Source organism: Protomyctophum bolini (assembly GCF_963924005.1).
Source record: "Protomyctophum bolini genome assembly, chromosome: 10".
Taxonomy (NCBI): Eukaryota; Metazoa; Chordata; class Actinopteri; order Myctophiformes; family Myctophidae; genus Protomyctophum; species Protomyctophum bolini.
Window position 1 is genome coordinate 12,393,794 of NC_137871.1, and position 25,603 is coordinate 12,419,396.

The 25,603-nt window shown below is 42.9% G+C and overlaps 1 protein-coding gene and 1 long non-coding RNA gene across 2 annotated transcripts in view; one reads left to right on the forward strand and one right to left on the reverse strand.

Annotated features, from left to right (window-relative positions):
- The window catches only part of LOC308322782, a 486,306-nt gene that overhangs the window by 347,966 nt on the left and 112,737 nt on the right, over window positions 1-25,603 (reverse strand). The gene's annotated exons all lie outside the window — the stretch shown is intronic.
- On the forward strand, window positions 6,140-24,641 carry LOC308322496 (charged multivesicular body protein 1b). The gene is made up of 8 exons (XM_080773780.1): window positions 6,140-6,281; window positions 6,919-7,016; window positions 8,036-8,182; window positions 15,513-15,581; window positions 15,751-15,858; window positions 17,457-17,500; window positions 17,803-17,875; window positions 21,836-24,641. The coding sequence occupies exons 1-8, from the start codon at window positions 6,266-6,268 to the stop codon at window positions 21,878-21,880; spliced, it is 600 nt and encodes a 199-aa protein (XP_080629906.1). The 5' UTR covers window positions 6,140-6,265; the 3' UTR covers window positions 21,881-24,641.

Consider the following 25,603-nt stretch of genomic DNA (forward strand, 5'->3'; position numbering starts at 1 on the left):
AACATCGTGAATATGTGCCGCAAATATTCGCAAAGTTTTTAACTCAAATCTTTGCCTCTGGGTACTATTTTCAGATGGGGGTCGTCGGCCAATTGCATATAATCTTGGGCGTCCTTGACATGAAAATGTTTGAGAATGAGAACTTTTTGTAGAATCATTCCCAGGTCAAAATGGGTTATTAATAATAATAATAATAATATCAATCTGACACCTATACGCATGTGACACGTCTGGGGGGGGATTCCCGGGATATTCTCACCTGGAAGTCCTCCTGCCGCGGCAGCTCCACTCCGAAGATGATGTCCAGGTCCTTGTAGCTGGTGCCGTTGTCTCGGACCAGGACGTGGCTGGCCGTGGAGCCGTTGAGGCGCACGTCCCTCACGGCGATGCCCTGCGTCTCCAGGCGGGCCCGCACGGCCGCGATGATGTCCCGCGGACGCAGCTCCAGCGTGGGGAAGTTCCCGCGCCCGTGGATGGGCACCACCTCGGACAGCACCTCGTCCAGGATCTCCACCTGCTCGGCGTTCAGGCTGTGGAAGCGCTGCTGGCTGTGCCTCGCTGTAGACATGGCTGCTGCCTCCTCGCTGCACGGGGGGGGGGGGGGAGAAAAGGTTGCGGTTGTTATTGCAACTTCGGAACGTGATAAGTGTAGGTTTCATGACTCTCTCCACAGGCTATATATAGCGTTAATTTAAAGGTATATTCAGTGATTTCACTTAATTCAAATATCACTTATTGTTTTGTTTTGTTGTGATAATCCTCTCTACTATAGAGTGTGCTGACCATATATGACCATAGAAGGAGTTCCTCCCTGTCCCCATGCAGTTAACCCCAGGGGGTCAAAAAACCTTAGGTTTCGTTTTTGGCTCTATCCTGATTGGATGAAAGGCTTTGCCACCTAGCCAAAAACGAAACCTACGGTTTTTTGAGTGAAATCACTGAATATACCTTTAACCCTGAGTGTTAAAGCGGCAATCCAGAAGTTATTTTAGAGTAGTCTGCCATTTTGCCACACTGAGAGTTTAGTGTGTCTCTCCTTCCCACTCTTTCACTCTCACAGACTTGCAAACGTATATATCATGTAAAAACATGTACACTGATGTACACGCACACAACACATATACACAAATACTCACAAGCTATACACACCCACACACACACACACACACACTCCTCCCTGCCAGTCAGCTGTGTGCTGTACTGCGAGTCACAGCTTCGCTAACAGTGTTAATGTAATGGATGCGACGACAGGCTGGCTGACACGAGGAGCGCTGTGACTTCATCAGCAGCTCTGCACAAACAAACAGTCTTCCTGCCTTCCACTCGCCGCAAACGCACAGGTCACGTCAACAAAACAGGAAGGGGAGGAGTTTCGACAGAAGTGAAGGATACGACCGAACCACGTCACAGGATTGTTCTGTACAGAGGGGTATACAGACCGTATACAAATACTTAACTTATCCTATAGAGTAGGCTATAGACGAAACGTAGAAAGCCTGATGTGAAGCTGTGTGTGTGTGTGTGTGTGTGTGTGTGTGTGTGTGTGTGTGTGCGCCTGCGCCTGCCCCGTTCCAGGGCAGCGAAGGGGTTAAGTTGAATGAGTCATCGGCAGCACACTGCATTAATCACACCAACGTCACTAATTAAAGACACACGTGTAGTCGTGTGTGCGTGTGTGTGTGTGTGTGTGTGTGTGTGTGTGTGTGTGTGTGTGTGTGTGTGCGTGCGTGTGTTACACACTCATGTGTTGTGAATTTATGTATGAACCTTTATTGAAAGGACATCCCCTTGAGATGTATCATCTCGTTTTCTAGGGGGTCCAACCGAAAACAGCCAACACAGTATAGACAAAACAATATACAACAATATACATCCATAAATAACGACAAAAACAGAATGCTTTTCATACAACGTGCTTAGTTCAAATGTATCCATTTGTAACTCTGACATGTGTACAAATGGAACCAAATGGTCCATTTGGTTCCATTCGTAGTACACTCAGGATTTTACAGTGGGGAGAACAGAGGCTAGGCAGGATGGGCAGTGAACTGTGACTGACTGACTTTAATTGACATTAAAAGACTGCTGTAACGTAAATTGAAACAATGAGTGATTTGATATCATCCAATTATTTTGTCTGGTTGGTTGTCGTGTCCCGGGGCGTGGGGGGGAGGGGGGGGGGGCAGTTTGTAGACACGCACATGGACGCATGCTGCTTCCACCACATCCAAGAGCCATTCATCAGTCTCCACAAACCTTTTGGATAAATCGATCCTTTGCCTCACCAAGTCATTCCGTACACACACACACAGCCTCTATCTCGCAGATGTGTGTGTGTGTGTGTGTGTGTGTGTGTGTGTGTGTGTGTGTGTGTGTGTGTGTGTGTGTGTGTGTGCGCGCGCACACGCTCGCGCGTCCCATTGAGTGGCTGCTTGTGGTTTGAGTGTTTGGCTGCACGTAATAGCAACCCATTATGATAGTTTAATCAATAATTATCACTGAGTGCTACAGCTGAATACTGCTGATTGCTGTGATATGGCCACACACAGAGAGTAACTAATGAGTCATAATGAAGTGTTTTCTGCTACATCACACACAGAGGGACGTAGCTATGGGACAGACAGTGTGGGTGTTATGGACAGTATTATACAGTGCTTATAAACCCAGCAGCTAATGGACACACTCAACAATGTGTATAAGCTCATATTTTAGCCCATATAGCTTTTCACAGGGAACACACACAATATTGACATGTAAGAATTAGTTTGACTTCCCTGTCCATGTGCAAAGGAGACGTTGAAGGTGGTTGTTTATCTAAGGCTTAAAACGAACCACACGCGCGCACACACGCACGTCGCACACAACCCGCAACAACACCTTGTAAACTGTTGTAGTTGAGTCATCAATCTGAATCTGCACCCTAGCCTGTCTGTGACAGCCACATTAACAAGGTGGGCTTGGAGTTGTGCCAAACACCGAGCAGGAAGGCACATATGCGACAAACAAAGTATACACAAGTCACAAGGTGCTAGCGACAATCAAAACAGCAGATTGTTTGTGTCTTCCCCCCCCCCCTCCACACATGCACCCCTCCCCCGCCCATCTTCTGCAAACTTGGAGCCGGAGGAGTGAGTCATCTCTATAGGAGGCGCATCGCCCTACTGTGCGCAGAACATCCAGCCGTCGGAAACTCAAAACAAAGACCCAAACTGAGCTATAGACTGAAAAATACACCTCCTGTTTCAAAGTCGCTAGAAGTCAATCTAATCTATACAATCATGCATGCTCAAGTTAAATGTATTACGACTCGACTCATAACAATTGTAAAGCTGCCAGCCTGCCACGTACATAGCAGACCGAAGCAGACATTTGGACCATTTAAGTTACTTAAGCATTTATGCAACATATAGGATTATAGGCTATATATATATATATATATATAGGCTAGCCCATGCGCGTTTAAACCATTTTCTGCTGCAATTGGCAGCTAATTAAACTCGTAAAACCTATCTTGAGAAACCTATATAATAATTCTATATGCATGATTCCCCAAGCCCAAGGAGCACAAATTGTGACTCTACGAGGTTGTAAATATTGTGTCAACTAATGATAACCGGTTAAAATGTCACGCAATAAATCCCATATACGGTAAGTATATATGCGCAGTGGCAGTCCGTTTTATTTTTTACTGATCAGCTTAGACATGCAGAATATAGTGCGAGCTCACCTGTTGCCTTTAATGAAGGGGGAGAAACTTTGTCCCCTGGTTTGACACAGCGCTGTTCAGTCTGAAGGTATCAGAGGCTATCTCTATCCACCGAGCTGCTTCTAGTGCAGGGTTCAAGCTCCTCGTGCGCTCTGCTCTGTGAAGGATGGCGTCAGCCGGGGTCATTCGGCGTGATTGGGGTTGAGATGCGCGCACTGGCGCTGTCCGCGGTGCTGGAAATGAAGAGTCTCTCCTGAGGAGTCTGTCTGTCTCTCCCCCTCTCTTCCTCTCTCCCTCTCTCTCTCTCTCTCAGCTCTTGTTTTCTCTCCACCGGCAACTCGCAGGCAGCGTAACGCATGCAGTTTCCATGGCGACCTGCCGTCATCCCGGGTAGAGGTGGTGCGTGTTGCGCGCGCGCGCGCGCGTGTGTGTGTGTGTGTGTGGCCTGAGTGCGTGCGTGCTAACAACAACATCACTTCATCACAGCCGAATAGTATATACGTTTACAGCACGAACGAACAGATTCGAGGTCGTTCGTTCTTTATAATTACTTTCAAAATAGTGTGTCACAAAATAAGTGCTTTAATAGGTTATTATTCAACAGCTGGTGAGCCTATAGATGCAGCATCAATATGCATGATCATGAATGATGATTAGGCCTAATTGCTAAAGTATTTGAAAAGTATAATGCTGCTCACTGCAATTGCTTGCTTTCTTATTTCACACTCATGACTTATTATTATTGGGAGCAGGCAGACAGTTGTTTTTTTCCATTCATTCATGCATGCATGCATGCATGCATGCATGCATTCATGCATTCATTCATTCATTCATTCATTCATTCATTCATTCACTCACTCACTCACTCACTCACTCACACACACACACACACACACACACACACACACACACACACACACACACACACACACACACACACACACACACACACACACACACACACACACAGAGTTGTGTCCATATAGTAGCAGCTAGCTATGAGTCATCCGCTCTGCTCCTGTGACCAAAGGCAGGCAAGGCAGCACACTGCACACCTCGTCATTACCCCCCATTCCTCCACACACTCTCCTCGCGGCCGATCAGTGACATTATCCCCCCCCCCCCCCCCCCCACCCACCTCCCCATCACTTTCATTCTTCATTCCAACATCTTATAGTCGGAGTAGACTACATCATTTTCGTACAGAATGAAAGTATACTAGGCCACAGACAGATTATAGGCCAATGCCTGTGTTGATTTTTTTTCTTTGGAATAAAACTTAATTTAGTTTTTAAGTGTCATGAGATTTTGTGATTTTGTCGACTAAATTTACAAGTGATTTTGTCGACTACAATTTGTAGGTCTTGATGGTGTTGTAATGGCACATTTTACACTTGGTTTCATGCTGTGAGCTTTAGATCTGCTATTTTCAGCATGCAACCAAACATAAAATATGTATATTTTAGTTCTCTTTAGTCCCTCGCTAACATTTTAGTGTAGTTTTTAGACTAATTTCCATTTAGTTTTCGTCAGTGAGAAAAAGGTATAGGTAGGCTATAGTCGACGAACATTTTTTCGTCATAGTCGACGAAATCAACACTGCTGTACAGACAGACATTAAAATAAGAAAGGAAAACCCCTAATGCCATATGCGGGCCGGGGTAGGCCAGACACATCGAGTGAAAGAAGAAATAAACGCACATCAAAATATATAGGCATAAACCGATAACAAAGACAAACGGACGCTTGCATGGTTTTGGGGCCTAATTGTCCAAGACGCTGTACAGTAGGCCTACAATTGGCCTACACTATGCATACATTCACCCAAAACAATTGACTCAAGGACGCGTTGCAAAGTTTTACTGTTGTTTTAAAATACCCACATTAATTATAGGCTACATAAAGCTCGTGGTTGATGAAGATCACACAATATTCATTAAACAAAATAGACACAAACACAACAGTAGGCTATAGGCTAATGTCGTCAGACCCGTTATAGTTATTAGTAGACCCTGCCACAACCTACAGATTATTTATAGACGGGAACTCAACTCGTCTGCTTTGGACGCGCGCCCCCGTGGGTGGTTACGCTCTGTGACGTGCGAGAGCCGAGAGGAGGAGGGGGTGTGCACGTGCACCAGGGGTGTGCACACTGCACGCCGTCGACGTGGTGACGACTGTGTGACGACAGCGGAAATGCTTACGAAAGAGCGAATCTAGTGTTACACCAGAACCGGTGGTCCGTCGAAATCTGTGACCCAGTGGCTTGCTTTAGAACGTGTGGCTTTTTGCTACGTGTAGTTTGCACTGAGGCCACACATTCTGGCGGAAAACATGTCATGTTTTTATAATTGCATTGTCACTTGGAATGTAGGTTAGTAGTTTTCCTTAGAGTCACAGATCTCATCTGGTCATCAAACTCGACATAACACCGGGAAGAATCAAAACAAACTAGTGTTGGGGGCATCTGACAGATCAGAAAGGGGTGACTGGACGGTTTGATGTTAACCTTATATAACCGCACATTTGTATCAGATACAAATAAGAGCAACTTTCAACATGTCGGCTATGGAGAGTATCCTTTCACTCAGGAAATCAAACGAATTGAGATTGATATCGGTGCTTAACAGTTAGCCTGACCGTTAGCCAGTTATTATGGCAGTGCGGAAATATTCCTTCAAATTGAGTGAAACAATCTAACGAAATAAGTTGCTATAATGCTATTCCTTTGCCATAGAAAAATAACGGTAGCCTACTTACTGTCTGACTGCGTGGAGAACTGCATGGTCCCTGAAACTGCTTTGTGTTCACGCATTATAGTAGTATTTGATTAACAACCATATTTAGGCTTCAATAACTAACCAACCACATACACATTATGCACATTTATTGTTATATTTATTTTCTGAGGGAGCTGCAGTTTAGGCTACCATAACATGGAAAGTATAGAAATAGAATCATAGTTAATTCAAGAGATCTCTTTCTTAAGAGATACATACGCTACACAAGAACAATTTAAGCCTGCACATTTCTTTTTTAGGAAATGAAGAAAACCATATATATTTTTTAAAACAAAGCAATACTGCCTCATCAAAGTTGGTATTGTGACTTTCTATTGTCAGATTATTGCATGAGAGAGGACCGTAGCCCCTCTTTTTTTGGAACGTGTGTGACTCTTCCTGTTATGAAAGTCCTTCACCATGACCTCACAGAGCACTTGTTTAACCTCAAGTTCGCTGCCAAGGAGCTCCAGCGCAACTCCAAGAGATGTGACAAAGAGGAGAGGATAGAGAAGGCCAAAGTCAAGAAGGTTTGAACACACACATTGCATTGTGTATACCCGGAAGGGTCCATTTGGTTACATTTGTAGACTCTCAAGTCAAGAGTTACATTTACACTGATGATTTTACTGTGTTACTAATATGACCCTTCGGGTCCATTCGTACACTTTTGGAGAGTTAAATGAGCGTGTGATATTTTACAGTGCATCATATCGTCGCTGTCGGCAGAAAGCAGCTATCTCCAGACTCAAAATGTCAACTTTTATTTTAGTTTTTAATAAATCAGTACTATTGAACATCGTTTATCTCTGTGTGGGTTTTACAAATATTGAACCCATGAAAAGTATTCAAGTTCTGCCTAAACCTTCTAACTCCATTGGATCTTCAAACTGTTGGACAAACCGTCAGACGACTATCTCCATAATATATTAATGGTCAAAAACCTCCTAACTCCACTGGTTAACTCCTTGAGCTGTAGTTGGGTAAAGTGATGATAATATAAGGACACATTCAAGTATCTGACAATGTATAAAGTCACCATACTGACTTTGATTATTGTGTTGTTCTAAAAACATGGTTTTCTTCATTTCCTGAAAAGTTTATATATAGAAAAAAATGGTAGCCATTTTATCATGATTATTAGTGAGGACTAGTATATGAAGATAGGTTGAAAAGTGGTGAAGTGGTCCTTTAATCCAGAGCGAGTATATATACACAGACGTATTACTTAATCATCTTTCCTGATCCAGAACAAGTACATTTCCACCACACCACTGCATTTCCAATACATATATTTTATTTGAAATATGAAATACTGTTTCATCCAATGTGACGCATATAATATCTACTTTAAAACAGATTTAAAACCAAATTGCACACATGTGACCATTGCTCTGATCAGCGCAATACAGGACGGATGTGGGGCTTAGTGGCCTGAAAACCTAGTATCATTAAAAAGTATGTCATACCAGCCCGTTGCAGGCCCACGTCAGGCGCTAGCCCTCGGGGAGGAGTAAAGTTGAATCTCATCTTGTCTTGTGTCTTTCAGGCCATCCAGAAGGGTGACGCGGAGGTGGCCAGGATCCATGCGGAGAACGCCATCCGTCAGAAGAACCAGTCCATTAACTTTCTGAGGATGAGCGCTCGGGTGGACGCCGTGGCCGCCAGGGTTCAGACTGCGGTCACCATGAACCAGGTCAGAGTCACATGTCAACACTTGCGTCACAGCTGTCCTGTGAGGGACTTGACCACTTAAACACTATATATAGTGGGTCTTGAACAGGGGGTCCGGGACCGGATACCAGAGAACTCGCCAGTTTACTTTGTTTTCTGTTCCTTTTTACAGGTTATTACAGACAAGCATTTCAGTCAAAACAGTTCAAAATAAATTGTACCCCGCCCCCCTCCCCCCGTCCAGAAACAGCAAACATAGAGTGTATATTTATATACACATGAAAATGGATATAAACAATAAGTTAACACACAAATTCACAGAAGACAAAATAAAAATAAAATAAAAAATGGAAATAAAAATAGAAAGACAGAACAAAAAGAAAAAGGGACAGAAACTGAGAAACTATATATATATATATATATATATATATATATATATAAAGAAAGAAAAATCACACCCATGTGAACTGAGTGGTGCAACGCCCCCTCCCCTCTCTCTCTCATTAGCAGGCAACAGTGCAGCACTATCTTTCTCTCTGTTTCTGGAACAACAGCGCCCCTACTGGTACTAATAGTCATACTGGTGCTCATTAACGTCACATAGATAATAAAATAAATAAAGTAAACAACGATCATAAACAGAAACATCATGAAATCAGAGACTTAGAAACTGGCAGATCAGTAGTAATAAGAACGGGTAAGTCTAAGCATTATGTTTTAACATTCGGTATCATTAAAGCAAAAAAATTTTTTTAAGAAAAGGGTTTTTACAAAAAAGAAAGAGAGGGACGCGTAGCCTGTACTAGGCAAAAAGTGTTTAGCAAAAAGTTAGTCGCATGGACATAGCTTACTACTGTCTCTTATCTCGTTCGGGCACTAGAACCGAAGGTTCCTTGTCCTTCTGGAACTTCTTCAGGAAGTCTGCGGCCTCTTTCGGAGATTTGAGATATTTTTTCTCATCTTTAGTAACGATAAAGAGCCGAGATGGGTAGAGGAGCGATGGCTTGAGGCCCTGTAGGTACAAGGTGGACATTAAGTCCCGATACTTTGATACTATTACTGCTCGAGGCTTGGATCCAGTTGCTGGCTTAGCGGTCAAGGCCCTGTGAACAATGTCAAGCTTGGGTGGTGTAGGAAGCAATTCTTTGCCCAGGACTTCGACCAGCAACTGAGAGAAAAATGAATTGGGCTGATCTCCTTCGATTGATTCAGCCAGCCCGATTAATCTTATGTTGTTTCGTCGGCCACGTGACTCAGTATCAATCATTTTTGTCTTCATTTTAGCGTAGGATTCCTCCATAGCCGTGCACCTAGCATCGAGCTCATCCTCTCTATCGCTGTATGTATTTGCGCCGTCTTCTAGCGAAGTCAAACGCTGTCCATGGTCAGAAAGCGTGATGTGAATGTTGTTCAGCTTAGCTTCCAGGGATGAGAAGCTAAGCACCGTTGAATTCAACGGTGAGGGTAGTTTTGAGTTCCTCGATCAATTTGGCGATAGTCGCCATGTCCGCGGGAGCTGTCTGTGGTGTCGGTGCCTGGCGGTCTTCTTGTTCCCCTTTTTGGACATTATTAGGTCAACTTTTTCGGATAAAACAAAGCAAAATAGTGTAGACTCGAGGATATAACCGATGCACTTTGGCGAAGTTGAACGCAACAGTGAGGCTACTCCAGTCGTGAAGCGGACGGAAAAGAGCAAAGAGCAAGTTGGCTAAATATCTCTGAAAATACACTTGGACCATGAATCCAACATAGAATAAGTCATGTGTGTCTAGTCTATAAAGCTATCTTATGAAAAAGTTTAATCTGCAACACTATCTTATGCAATATGTAGTGGGGGTCCCTGCTTCATCTCTCTCGCTGCTTGACCTGAAAAAGGTTGATTGATGCCTATAGTATATCGTGGGTCTTCAACAGGGGTTCTGGGACCTTTAAGGGGTCCCCAGAGTTATCCCATGGGGTCCGCCAATTATTCGTATGATAGGAACTTTCATTGTTCATTTCATAGTTGAGAGACACTGCAGAAGCTGTCCCCAACAGCACCATCAGTATTCTCCATAACTCGCCACGTATGTCTCTTTATGTCACTCCACACACACTTCATTTCCTGGTGAGCTCCTCCAAAGCAAGCAGAGACTTGGTAGCTCAACAATACAATACTTGTTCTGGCGCCATTCTATTGTGTACACGCTATAAAAACAGCCCACTGTTCACAAAATCCACCACACACGCCCACTTATTACTTATTAAAAGGGATGACATGTTTTGTAGCCAAGCTAATTAGTTAGCGTTGGCAGCATACACAATGAAAGGAATTCCCCTGCCAGGATTTGGTGCATATTTTGCAGTCTTTAAAATGTGCGTGATTGATCATGTTTGGATATCCGTGCATTCTTGCACTAGTTCAACAATTCTTCCCTCAGAATTGTTTATCTTGAGTCACAGTCATGGCGTTCTAATAGAATTCTAATATAACTATGGTCACAACTACTCAATGTGGTTGGTCGCTCTACAAGCAAAGCATTGAACGATGCGATTGAATGAATGAAACTCTGGTGTTGCCAGCCATTATGCTGTTTGCCAGTTACTGAGAGAGGGAGAATGATAATAGACTAAGTGCTACCTGGAGGCCTGCGCTCAAAGCAGTCAGAGAACACACAACTAACACCATGCCTCTTTGCTACTGGAACAAGTTCTGGGTCTTACTAGACATAATACAGCATTTATAAAACATTTGTGTCCAGCTATCTCGGTTGAGCACTCACCTTTGGACCTCCGGGCTGGCGTAACCAAGTCGTGCCTTAAATACTGGGAGCTGATACTACCTTAGCAATATCCTTCTCCCTGGGGTCTAGCGCATTGGAAAAGGGCTTGAAACCCTCGTTCTCTGCCAATACTGACAACAAGCCTCTCCAACCTACTCACCTTGTTTATAAAACGTGTTTAACCACTTCAAACCTGGCATCCCTATTATGGGCAGGCAATTTGTGTTATTTCATTTTTTTTATTATTCCAAAAAGAACAACAATAGCTGATGTAGTTTGGGCTTTTTAGGCTATTCCTCATACAACAAAGTACCAGGCAGTATATAGGGCTTATATGGTTAGGCACTTTTCAGCTTCATTCACCTTCAATGTATTCTTGAAGCCTTAATTGAGAACCTACAGTGGGCTGTGAGGGTTGTAATTAAGTAAGTAAGTACATTTTATTTATAAAGCACCTTTCTTAACAAGGTTACAAAGTGCTGTACAATGAACACAGTAAAAACAATCAAAAATTAAAACAGGACGGTACAACAAGCAAATAAGAACAACATAATCAAGGTCAAGTAACATCAGGAAAATGTTTCCGAAATAAAAACGTTTTCAACAAACTCTTAAATCTTGTAAAGAGCATGCCACACTCAGAACATAATTTGTTACTACAGCATGTGCGTAGATGTTTTATGTTTCTTACCAGGAAGGGCTGCATTGGCTGTGGCATTAATAGAGTTAGGTCTGTGTCTCCAGAGGGTAATGGCTCAGTGAAATGCAATCTCTTAGTTTCCCTGCAATGCTTAACATTAGAGAACGTTTACCATTTCGGAAAAAAATACCAGTCAAATCCACTGAAGAAGGGGTGAAAATGACTCACTGCAAACTGCAGCTTCCGTTGGGTAACAACTATGAAACATCATTACGGAGTTAATGATGCTTGGCCCTCCTTGTGCACGATAGCCCTTTGTTGATTTACATAACTTATTATGCACAATTATATTTAAAAAAGAAAAAAAAACCCAGGACGTCAGGATACTGGCACTAAAATTGTCTTTCTTGACTTTGTTTTGAAGCATGTATTTTGTAATTAGCAGGCAGGACAGTTTTGCCACACAAACACGCACACACACATACAGAGTGCATCGAGGCTAGCATGTGTGGATCTACTTTGATGAAAGCTAAAGCGGACATCCACAGGTTGAATTGCATTAGCACTGCACGATGCAGGTAAAGAAAGGTTCTCCACGATGTTCATTATCAAGGTGATGCATGCCTGAACCAGGCTGCCATAATGATCAATTATCAAATGATTCATATTAAAGTGTTACAGTCCGTCGTGCTAACAGTATGTCTTACTTAGAATGCCATGGTTATGTTCTAATGCAGAGTTTTACAGTAGATCTACTTTATTGCTCCCAGAGGGAACTCTCGGATGACTCATCCAATGTTGGACATAATTCAGTAGTACATACTGTGAGACTACGCAGGAAGTTGTCCAGATGCAACCAAATGTACTTCAAATGGTATGAGTGACTCAGACATAAAATCTAATATTTTGTATTTAGTCTTTAAAATACTATTTTATGTGCATGCCATGCAAAATTAGCGGGAAAAAATATTTCCAAAGCAACTTTCCTTACAACTTTAATAAAAATCTGTTTAGGAACTGTCTTAATTCTATTTTTTTATAATCTTTTTGAAGCAAAAGTCCTGCACTATGCTCTTGCTCAGCAGCATCATGTGTATTTAAAATTGATGTTGTGGTCCGTCTGGACCTTCATCAAGAGTGTTTTCTCTTTTTGAAAATGTTTGAAACTCTTTGGACATGTTTTTGCCGATAATAACATGCCTGGATAGGAACGGCAGGCTGAAAGTGGACTAAAGCGAGTTGAACTTTGGTAGAACACTTAGTACGGAAGCTTAGGGCCATATAAGTGGCTTAGAAGCTGAGATAGTGGCATTTATAGATATGGCGGCCATCTTTGAACGCCAAGATGGCCGCCTTCTGACATCTTGATGACGTGGCTCCCCTTCCAAAATGAAACGTAGGGTTATGGAGAACGTGTGGAAAGAATTTGGCACTTTTGTAAGCCGTGTCCAATTTCTTTTGCTAACTGGGTTACCGGTAAGTTGGTTTCATAGCTCTCTGGGTATAAGTCCAAATATAAGATAAATACCAGTAAGATGCCTGAGGGCAGGAAGCGACCTCGCCCACGCATCCGCCTGGGTGATAGCAGACTGCTTGGCGAGCACTGGCGCTTTGGAATGGGGGGTCAGATCAACATATCCGCCTGTGTGACAGCAGACTGCTGGACGAGCCCTGGCTGGGGGTGACTAAGTAACTAACTAACTGACTGACTGACGGGAAATGTACATTTTCATAGTAAATGCGATGTGCGGTCGTAACAAACACCATCTTCCATTATGTTGAGTTCATTTGGAAAAATCCACTTTGTTCGTGTTCATTTGCGTGCATAAAGTGTGATTTGTTTTTTTGTTTAGATATTTGTTTCCATAAAATGAGAGTGAAGGGAATCGCTACTTCCGGTTTCTTGACCACAGAGCTCGGAAGCAACAGAAACGGTGATGTCGTTGTTAGGTAGCTACAGTTAGAGCAGGGGTTCTCAACCATTTCTGGATCGGGGCCCACGTGAACATCTCAAAAGCGAATCAGATGGGTGGGCCAGGTGTGTTTTCAGAACGTGTTAATGATCAACCAATCGATTGAGTTCGGACTTGGATCAGTGGAACTGACGCAGTATACTTTTAAGTTCCTATTTGGTATCACAAAGAAATCCTTTCTTTTCGTTTTTTGGGGGCTTTTTGCCTTTATTGATAGATAATACAGTATAGATTTGACAGGAAACGGGGAGAGAGAGATGGGGGGAAGACACACAGCAATGGTCGTCGGGACTGGATTACCAGCCTAGGTGCCCTGGACCGCTAGGCCGGCCCGGGCCAGAAAACTATTTTTTAAGGTTTAAGTTCACATTAATTTAATGTTATATATTTTCAATCATTAAAATCTTAGTGTTTTGCCAATTATTTGGGGGCCCACTTGCAATACCCTCGCAACCCACCGGTTGTCCATGGCCCACAGGTTGAGAATCACTGAGTTAGAGTACCACCTTGCTTTAATTAGTAGCAACAGAAAGAGTTGACAGGTGAGGTAGTTAGAGCAGGGGTTCTCAACCTTTCCTAGACCAGGGCCCCTTGACAATTTAAAAAATGTTTTTTTTTCTGAAAAACCTCATGTTTCTGTATCAGTGGTTCTCAATATTTCATGTCAAGGACCCCAAAGATTATATGTAATTGGCCTGAAAATATGTTGTTCCAGGGGACCCTCCAGAAACAAAGATTTGAGTTAATGACTGAAACTCTAAAAGAATATATATTCAAAGATTTGAGGCACATTTTCACGATATTCACGAAAAATAGCAGACCTACAAGCTCGTAGAGCTATGAGCTTGTAGATCTGCTATTTTTCAATAGCTAAAGTATAACATAATGCTTTAAAACATCAAAAGGGGTTCCCGCTCAAAATGGTTTAAGTACAGATTTGACTGAGAAGCTTTCACTTGTAGTTGAGCAATATCTGACCAGCAGTATCATATACTTTGACTCAAGTACTGGAGTCCAAGTACTTTGTCCACCACTGATTAGGAGCAGTGGACCCAGCTGTAGCCGTAAGAACAGTGTGCCACTGTCGGGACTATGTCCCCACTTGTCTTTTGGTGTGGGAGCATAGTAAACCCACGTGAACACCATCCCAACATGCAAATTCAACACAGAAGGCCCTCGTCGGGTTCAAACGAACGTCCTGTTCCTGTGAGGCAACGCAGTGCTACCCACACTGAGCCACCGTCCCGCCCCAAGTAACACAATGTCCTTCAGTGAATCAAACACTGGAATGATGGATTTAACCAGGGGGGCCATTCAGTGTGGTCACTTTCCCAGGTCTACATAGAGCTGGGTATAGGCCACTTGGTAGACACAGGGAGATAAAGAGGCACAAGTGACACCTAGTGGCCGTACAAGGAAATTTACTTTTAATCTCTTCATTTTTAATATTGTCATAAAACGGTCAGTTGTGTTTCCATCAAACACATTTATATCTATAACACTACCCACCTTCTATTTATTTGCATGCTAGGTATATTATCCAGATGTTTGTTACCTTGTTCACAGAGGCTGCGTGTGCTATTTAAATGTTGTGCTATTTAGACAGATGCTAGATTTGATGTCTGTCCTAGTTTCTTTGTAGCACTCTATTTACTGACCAGCTTGCTGTGTTGGTTGTTGACTAGGGTTCATGCCTAGATTGGTTATGGAAAACACATGCATGAGGAACATTTATATGTATTACTTAATCGACAACATTTTTAAAAGGTAAATATTTTTCAAAATGTGCCATTTCCCATTTCTATGCATGGTGAGCTTGTACATCTGCCATTTGTGCTATTTTTGAAAAGTTGGGAAAACTTTCACCTATAACGACGTGCCCCAAAATAGGGACACCAGGTTGTGTGTGTATAAAAGGAAGGTAGACAAGTGGTACAAAGCTGAAAGAGTTTTGTTGTTGATTTGTTGTTTGTCCAGGTCACCAAGTCTATGGCTGGAGTGGTGAAGTCTATGGACGCTACGCTGAAGAACATGAACCTGGAGAAGGTACAACACATGCACGCACGGATAGCTGTAGATCAGCCATTTCCACTGATATCCTTATATACTTTGGCAGCATGTTCAACAAGGGTTCATTTTGTTAAAGCCGGCCGGGCCTTTGGAAGGGGTCAGAAGACATTTTGACTAAACCTCTGTACTGTATATCTTTGTGCAGATCTCTGCTTTGATGGACAAGTTTGAGAACCAGTTCGAGACTCTGGACGTGCAGACCGCCCAGATGGAAGACACCATGGGCAACACCACCACCCTCACCACACCACAGGTAACGTTGTGCTGGTAATTCTGACCACACCACAGCTAACATTGTGCAAGTCAATAAAACGTTCAGGAAAGTGGAGTTTGCTTTCAGGTTGCCAGACGGGCAAGTGCATTCCCGTCGAACAATATGCGACCTTTTTTTGCAACTAGCAAGCGCAAAGTTCACCTATTATTTTATAATGGACAATTTACTTTGGGCAAGTAGAATATGACCTGTACTTGCTCGACGGGGCAAGTGCCTCTGAGACCTTAGTGTCAACCCCTGCACCACCCTGACCACACCACAGGTAACATTGTGCTGGCCTGGTAGTCCCACCACGCTGAAACCATACATAAAAACATAAACATTTAGGCTACTTAAAGCGTGGGTTCCCAACCACTGGTACTAGTACCACTAGTGGTACTTGAGCCTCCCTCTGGTGGTACTCAGAGGAGGTAGTTGTTCTGACCAAGCAATTGGTTCAAATAGGCTCTCCAGCCGTGCTGAAATGAGCATGACATGAGCATGACCTAGCCATAAGATTGTAGGACGGATTAATCACATTAGGAATATATATATCAGTTGTGCATCAGAGCAGCAGCAAAATTGTCTTAGGAGTGGAACAAAAACAAAACAATTTAAAGAATAAATTACATTTTCCTCGTGGGTTAATAATAGCTGAATAGGATGGGGCAGATCTACGCTCCTGTATTCTGACATCAGTTATTATGGTGGTACTTGGAGTGCCAGATATTTTCTGTGGTGGTACTTCAGTATAAAAAGGTTGAAAACCCCTGACTTAAAGTACCAAAAGTAAAACCACTCCTCATGCGGAATTATGCATTAGCTTGTGGTGTGATTAGGTTGTGAGTTGTACTCTACACAAGTTTCATCCATGTAAGTTTCACCTACGTTTCCATCCAAATGTTGAACAATTTTTTTGCATATTTCCAAAAAGGTAGTACATTTTAATCTATGTGCGTTTCTGTCAACTGCAGTTATGGAAATGTTCTGAAGAGAGGTTCAACAAGATACTAATAATCAAACAGCGTGCCAGCCAATCACAAGCGGTTATGAGTGTTTGCATTTAAGGTCTATGGCATGCATCCAATGTTGGTTTCACTTGGTATAGTGGTCATCAGAGCAGTATATCAGCTGTAAGCAGTAGCACTCAGCTCTACAGATTGATTGATTGATTGAAATATGTATTAACAGTTTGCAGAATTACAGTACATTTCAAGCACAAACTCAATACAAAGACTGTTAACTGTGAGTGGACGACCCAATTAAGCATTACACTTGTTTGCAAGAGGGTCCACCGTGTTCAATTCATCAAAACATTTAGAGACGTACAAATAGACACTTCTCTATAGTCAGCAATCCGGAAGCGTGCAAAAATGCTGACTTGTTTTAGGGTTTTAGGACTACAGACTTTGGCACTCCATCAGAAAGGGAGAACCGAAAAGCAAAGCACATGAACCACCAAGAAGACAGTCGAGTATCACATCAGTTAAAGTAAATCAATGAGTAGGTGTAATGTCTCTCGAGAATAAATGAAGGTTTGAATGAAATGACTGCATTGAGTGGTTTGTAAAAGGCCATTTTGTTTGTGTGTTGCACAGAATGAAGTGGACACGTTGATGCACGAAATGGCAGATGAAGCTGGGTATGAGACACACACACGCACACACACTCACACACACACACACACACACACACACACACACACACACACGCATACGCACACACACACACACACACACACACACGCGCACACACACACACACACACACACACACGTACGTACGTATATAGTAACAAAATAAATTCAACTAAATGCATTCAGCATTTGCAAAGATGCTGTTACATTTTAAAGTGAACCCACGTGTTGAGAATCAGTGGATCAGCGTGACATGCTGGTCATTGCTGGATGAAATGCTGAAACATTTCTGTGTGTTGTGTTCTCAGGTTGGACCTCAACATGGAGCTCCCTGAGGGTCAGACAGGCTCAGTGGCTTCCAGCGTAGCCTCCACAGAACAGGTAACGCACACACACACACACACACACACACACACACACACACACACACACCTGCTGTACATGTCACTTTGACTATTGTAATGCACTTTATTCGGGTATCGGCAAACAAAATATACAGAGACTGTTACAAAACGCTGATGCCAGGCCTCTGACACTAAGAGAAGTGAGCAGCACATCACACCTGCACTGCCGCCCTTCACTGCATTGGTTACCTTTTTTAGTTTTAGTTTTATATTGATTTACAGATTTTCCTGCTTGCATTTAACGCCCTGAATGGTCAGGCTCCTGCCTATATTTGCGATCTTTTAACTCCCTATGAACCTGGTCGCACCCTGATATCCCCCAACAGGGCCCTACTAAAGGTTACAAAGTCTTGGCTTGTCACTAAAGCCCCTAACCACACCACACCAGAGGGTCGCCATGCAACTACTTGCAACCATTATTCCCGCAATGGCAGTTGCAAGGAGTTGCATTGGTGTGGTTTGGGCCTAAGGGTGACTGGGCTGTGGAACTCCTGCCTGGGGATCTCAGGCAGGCAAAGTCTGTCCTCTTTTAAACCTCTTCTTAAAACTCACTTCTATCGTACAGCTGTCTCTTAACGGATGGCTTGTTGAGAATCCCATGCTAGGAGGCCTTCTTACCTTTATTACGTCCCCACCAAAGAGGTCCAGGTGTTATTTTGTGCAGAAGCGCATTATTGGCTATTTCCCCTAATATAAGCCCTCAATCAATGGAATTGAATTTAATTGAATGGGGCATTGGGGTGCTAATTCGCTTATTTCCATCGCTCAAAAATCATTTTTTTTAATATCCTCTCTTCATAATGTAAATAGTATCCCAAGCGGCACACTTTAGTACTTATTTAGATGGTAATATCGAATTAGCACAAAAACCCCCATTATATTAGGGGAAATAGCCAATAATACACAAAATAACACCTGGACCTCTTTGGTCAAGAAAGCTTAGAGAAGGAAAAGACACCAACGTCATGGTGTCACGTGACTAGACGCAGGGGCTGCGCCATGACACCCCACCACGCCCCCTTGTGCCAAAACTCACACTGGAAGTTCGATGAATACATTGCAGTGGATGGGAGCCCGCTGGACATCTTGTAAACAAACATTATTTATGAACGATAGCGACCTTTGTCATATAATCGGTCCAGGAATATAATAGAAGACATATCACAGATTGTTTTCCGACTGGGTGTTTTTCGACTTGCTAACTGTTTAATTGTATTCAGGAATTTAAAGAGCACAGAGTACGGCTCTGGGCTGCATGGTCTTAACCTCACTCCGCCAGCTGGTGACAGTATTGGGTTCACAATCCTGCCTTCAAAAACCCATATGCCTATATTGTTTTTAATTCATCAACATTCCAAACTAAATAACGCTTTAAAAATGTTGAGAATAAAGGATTTTGCAATATTACAAGTCAGTGGTGTTCACTAAAGTAAAAGTTGCCTAGCAGTATCACAATGTAACATGCTCTACAAGTGGTTAAGTTTCAGAATAAATACGCAAATTAACAGTAGCCTTAGGACCAACCTGCCTAGTATAATACAACACTTTCTGAATGATTGAGACCATTGTAAAATAAACGCTTCTGTAACATAACATCACACATTACTTTCTACTGTCTTAAAGTCACCACCAAGTACCCAGTGGTCTAGGTTTACTGGCGCCCACCTCCCCCTATTTTCACACCGTGTAAAGGTGCCGAATTCAAATAGCCACTACTTTAACTGCTTTAACTTAACAGCTTTAACTGTTTATACCTGATCGGTGACTGTGACTGTGAGCGCACGTAGCCGGTAAGCATGCCATGCACACTTGACATTAAACAGCAGTGTGGACTGCTATGGCTCCAGTAGGCTACTGCTGCTGTGTGGTATTCTCCTCCATCAAAGAAACAGTTACAGATTCATTCGTCCAAAGCAAACCTTTTAGTTTCGCTAGTGTGCAGTAAGGATGTTTGTCTGACCATTTTAAGTCTACTTTTGTGTTTTAGGCTTAGGCTATGCAGCTGTTCTGTGTGCCTGCCGCGATGCGCGACACGTTCCGTGGTACCAGTACAATTTCATTTAGCCAGTCATTCATTCATATTTAACTTGAAACTGAATATAAAGGCAATGTCTGGAGTTGATAGAGCAAGCATTAACTTCTTTAATAAGGTATGCCTATGCCTAGTACTATATTTTGAGGGACACATGACACTTGAATCGTTTAATATTTATACCTCTACATTTCACATGCAAATATTATACTTTCACTACAATTATTAGTTATTACTAGACTACTATTACGTTGTACTACTTCAAACTACTGTTGTATTATACTAGGCAGGTTGGTCCTAAGGCTACTGTTAATTGGCGTATTTATTCTGAAACTTAACCACTTGTAGAGCATGTTACATTGTGATACTGCTAGGCAACTTTTACTTTAGTGAACACCACTGACTTGTAATATTGCAAAATCCTTTATTCTCAACATTTTTAATTTGAAGGCAGGATTGTGAACCCAATACTGTCACCAGCTGGCGGAGTGAGGTTAAGACCATGCAGCCCAGAGCCGTACTCTGTGCTCTTTAAATTCCTGAATACAATTAAACAGTTAGCAAGTCGAAAAACACCCAGTCGGAAAACAATCTGTGATATGTCTTCTATTATATTCCTGGACCAATTATATGACAAAGGTCGCTATCGTTCATAAATAATGTTTGTTTACAAGATGTCCAGCGGGCTCCCATCCACTGCAATGTATTCATCGAACTTCCAGTGTGAGTTTTGGCACAAGGGGGCGTGGTGGGGTGTCATGGCGCAGCCCCTGCGTCCAGTCACGTGACACCATGACGTTGGTGTCTTTTCCTTCTCTAAGCTTTCTTGTCTTTGGTGGGGACGTAACAACTACAAATAAAGGTAAGAAAGCCTTCTAGCATGGAATTCTCATTTAAGACTTATTTTATCTTAAACTTTAAGGTTTAACACACTTTTATAGTCGTTTTGTTTTACTATAGAGCACTTTGTAACTTGTTTTTGAACGAGGCCATACAATTAAAGTTATACATTATGCATACATCTTTGGAATGCTGTACTGACTGAATTAAATGAACAAACTGATATGGAAACGGACCAACGGTAAATGAAAAATTGTTGAAAGTTGAAACACAAGCAAATCTACCATCATGGAATTGATTGTACATTTGCACGTGCACAATTTGCACATGGACGATGTACACACAGACACAGGAAAAGACACACAGGTGAACACAGACAATTATTCATAGAAACTATCCACATGCAGCCACACAGACACTTATAAAGTAAATATGCACATAAACATACTAGCCTATTTTGCCATGGTTTAGTGAGCATGTGCACACACGCACACGCGTGGAACATGTGATGTAATCATTTTAATCATGTACACTGCAGAATGTAACTTTTTATGTTCTTATTTTAAGTGTGTTCATAACTTCACAATACTACTACTACTAAAAAGTATTAATTTAAAGACCTTTTAAGCGTCGTACGAAGCCAACTCGAGTCGTGACAAATCATGACAACAAACACAATATTTTGGACCAAACAAATAATTACAAAGAAGAAAAAGAAAAAAGAAAAGTGTTATAACCTGCTGTTTTCTTTCTACTTTTTAATTCTTTGTTTGGCCCAAAACATTGTGTTCATTGTCATGATTTGTCACGACAAGAGTTGGGGCTTTGTCCGCGGCATATAAACGTCTTTAAATAAATACTTTCTGAAAAGTCTATGAGGAAAAATTAACAGGGATTTATTTTCCCTGGGGGGGGCGGGGGGGGGACTGCAACGCTCTATACATCTGTTTAATGTTATTCATGTTATGGTATAACTTGCATGTCCCCCATAGGTTGAGCTGAGTGATCTTATAGGTGTGATGGTCTTACTGTACCTGTGTGGTATTTTATTGTTTGTCGACCCAGGATGAGCTTTCTCAGAGGCTAGCCAGACTGCGGGACCAGGTGTAGATGGAGAGAAGGAAGGAAGCGCACCGAGGCATGGAAAGTATTGGTAAAATGATATAAAGAGGATAGGAGATAAACCAAGTGAGAGTACAACAATGTAACCTCCTTTACTATAGACCATGTTGGAGATCCCCTATATATCTCACGGGGAGATACCCCAGCTCTCTCACGAGAAGATCTCCACCTCTCCCTTTGAGTTTCAACAGTGTGTCTGTACTGTAGACTTCACTTCACCTCCTCACTCACTCAGAGTTCAGTTCACTGCATGGTTGATTTGCACACACGTCTCATATTTATTATTTATTATTTATCAGTATTATTATTAATTGTTGTTGTCTTAGGTCATCATCGTACTGAAGGCCATTATGTCTTGTCAAAGTTAATTATCCTGGGATTGTCCCTTGAGGAAACAAATTACATAAAACATTTTTTTATTTAATGTTAAGGACACATTGAGAGCATTATACCCTAAACCTCTGTTTAGATTTTAGATTTCTCCATATGAAGTCATATCGCTGAAAGCCTGCTGTTCAGATGGTTTGTTGTGTATACCTGCATGACTTGACCTGTATGAAGGAAATTATCACTCTATGCTTATACTAAAAATGTTCTGTACGTACGGAACCCAAAAAACGTAGCTTCATGCTGTAGAAAGGCTGCAGAAGGAACCATGTGAGTTCTTTATAAAGAACAATGGTTCAAGGCATGGACTCCATGTGCATGCCTGGTTTGCGTGTTGCTCTGAAACCGTTGATATTTGAGCCCCTTTTCAACCAAAAGGTTCAAGGAACCTTTTTTTCCTAGGAACCACAGAGTCGTTGAACGTTTGTTTAAGTTAGCGTTTGCATATCGACCGCACGGCAAGAGTTGCGAAGGTTAGGTCATTTAGAATGCTGACAATAGCAACAACTGCTTCACTATATATATTTAAAACCTTCCTTAGCTCTTCCACCTGTCGTTTGGTTAGTTTAGTAATCAGCATATGAGTGCTAGCACGGTAACTAAGACGTGTATTAAGTAGTCTGAGCTGATGGTAGGTGTGGAGCTCCACCTCAGGAATCCATCTCCCAGTGTCTTCAGATAGACGGCCTCTTTGTGTCTGGGTAGCTCAGTGGGTAGAGCTCTCGCCTTTGGACCACAGGTTCATGGGTTCGATCCCCGGCACCGCCAACTCAGCGTATGAGTAACACGGGGGAAGTACTGGGAGCTGATGGTAGGTGTGGCGCTCCACCTTAGCAATCCATCTCCCAGGGGTCTAGCGCATTGTAACGGGGATAGACTACATCTCCCAGAGGTCTATATATAGCGCATTGTAACGGGGATAGACTCCATCTCCCAGAGGTCTATATATAGCGCATTGTAACGGGGATAGACTCCATCTCACAGGGGTCTAGCGCATTGTATCAGGGATAGACTCCTGCGTGTTACCGGCTAAAGCCCGTCACACACCGGGTGCGCAGCGACGCGGCACAGGCGTTGCCGCGCGGCAACGCCTGGAAAATAGAACGGTGGCGTATCGGAGCGTCAGGCGAGGCGTGAACGCGCGCCGGACGCCGCCGGTGTGCGATAGGTTCATTGAAAATGACGGAGGCGGCTGTTTTGACGCGCGGCGTTCGCAGACGGCGCGTGTAGCCCTTGATACCGACAATAAGCCACCCCCGACCTACTTCTTCACCAAGTCAAATTCCTTGCAAATTACTTGGCGAAATTATTTGTGATTTTGATTATACATTTTGTTGTAAATATCATATCAGTTGTAAATACTCCAGTGCATTTCCTGCTGTGTACATTATTTTATTTTATTTATTTATTTATTAGTGTCAAGGTTGCTGTGAAATCGAAATATTATTTGTACTGTACTGTATTGTCACTTTGTGTCCCCACCAGGGGCCACTCAAGTAATCGTTTATTGAATTTCTAGATAAAAAAATATGAACTTTGGACGTGGTTCGTGCCCCAGGCCTCTAAATTTGATGAAAGATTGATGTTTGGAAGTGCGACAATATAGGGTAATTCAAAATCATCTCTTTGCTTCGTGGGGTAGGAGTGAATGTCCGAAGTAACACGGAAGAAATTGTGAAAAGGAGACGGAATGTCTTGTATGGACTTTTTGAATTTAAACAGTATAAGGAGCTTCTCTGTAATTGGACTTGACACGTTCTTTAAAGCCCAGTGCATTTAAGGCAAGACGCGGAAATCATTCAGGATACAGATTATTTGATGTAATTTAGCCTCTATAGCGCTTATATCTCGTCATCGGTGCGTGATTTGAAGCTGCTCTTTTTCCGCCGGGTATACATTGTAAAACTCATTCTCTCACCTGGTCAGAAACCTAAAAGACAAAACTATATTACTAAGTTGTTGACTACCTAAATGTTAGGTTGATGTTTTTAGTTAAGCCACGTTTAAAAACAGACCTGGGATCCTGCATGTGGTCGAAAAAGATGGAAAGTTTCTGAATTTCAGGGAGAGTTCCTAGGGAAAGGGGGAAAGTTCCTGCGGTAGAAAGGGGGGCTATTTTTGATTTGTGCTGCACTTAAAAAGGGCTCGTTGTGAATGTTAAGCCCTTGTTTACGCCCCCGGTTGAGAACTGGGATAAACAACATTTTTATTTCCGCCAGCGGTGGTAGCCATTTTCTTTGCTGCAGTGTGGCCCCCAACATGGCTGAATGAATTTAACATTGACCTATTTAACTTATTTACCTGCAATACTCAATGTATGTATGTGTGTGTATACCGTATGTTAGGAAGAAGGAGTTGATTAAAAGAGTTTTTAACATTTCCTTTGGTTGTCGGCCGTTCTTGTCACGGCGTGATGATTTCAGCGTTTCGGCCGTGTTCACCGCTGCTTCTGTCTTCCTCTTTTTCACATCTGACCCCCCCACCCCCCTGCGCTTCTCCCAACAGGAAACAGATGAAAGGTCAAAGGTCTCACCTGCAGAGGAACCGGCCCTCTGCCGCTCGCATGCCAGTGCCTCATTACACACACACACACACACACACACACACACACACGTAGCACACACACGGAGTCAGACACACGCCCAGCGTGGGACTCAGCTGGGAGCCATTACAGGTGTAGTGTAGCCTATGAGCGCACAAATCTACACGCGCGCACACACACAGTCACACACAGTCACACACACACACACACACACACACACACACACACACACACAGACCCCCAGCCCTGCGCTTTAGCCTCTGGAATGCTACCAGTGACACACAGCTGCCTGTGACCCCACAAAAAGCGGTGTCCCATCCAATCACCGTCAGGCACACACTCGTCTACTTCCCAACACAGACACCGTTATTATCATCAGTGTCCCTGACAGGACGGACGCAAGTCTCCATTATGCACATTACCAAAGACAGTTTGATGAGTGGCTGGTCCTTAGGTCATCGCGTGCGTGTGTGTGTGTGTGTGTGTGTGTGTGTGTGTGTGTGTGTGTGTGTGTGTGTGTGTGTGTGTGTGTGTGTGTGTGTGTGTGTGTGTGTGTGTGTGTGTGTGTGTGTGTGTGTGTGTGTGTGTGTGTGTGTGTGTGTGTGTGTGTGTGTGTGTGTGTGTGTGTGTGTGTGTGTGTGTGTGTGTGTGTGTGTGTGTGTGTGCGTGTGTGTGTGTGTGTGTGTGTCTCCCAAGTGGACACCAGATTGACCCAGGACACTTCCCATTTTTCCAGTGACCTCTCTGAACCTACAGCTGTCAGTCATTTTGTCCAGGAACTG

Excerpts from the sequence above, each read along its gene's own strand:
- LOC308322496 (XM_080773780.1), top strand. Across the intron at positions 15,859-17,456 it reads CCACCCTCACCACACCACAG|AATGAAGTGGACACGTTGAT; the intron begins GTAACGTTGTGC and ends TGTGTTGCACAG. Across the intron at positions 17,876-21,835 it reads GCGTAGCCTCCACAGAACAG|GATGAGCTTTCTCAGAGGCT; the intron begins GTAACGCACACA and ends TTGTCGACCCAG.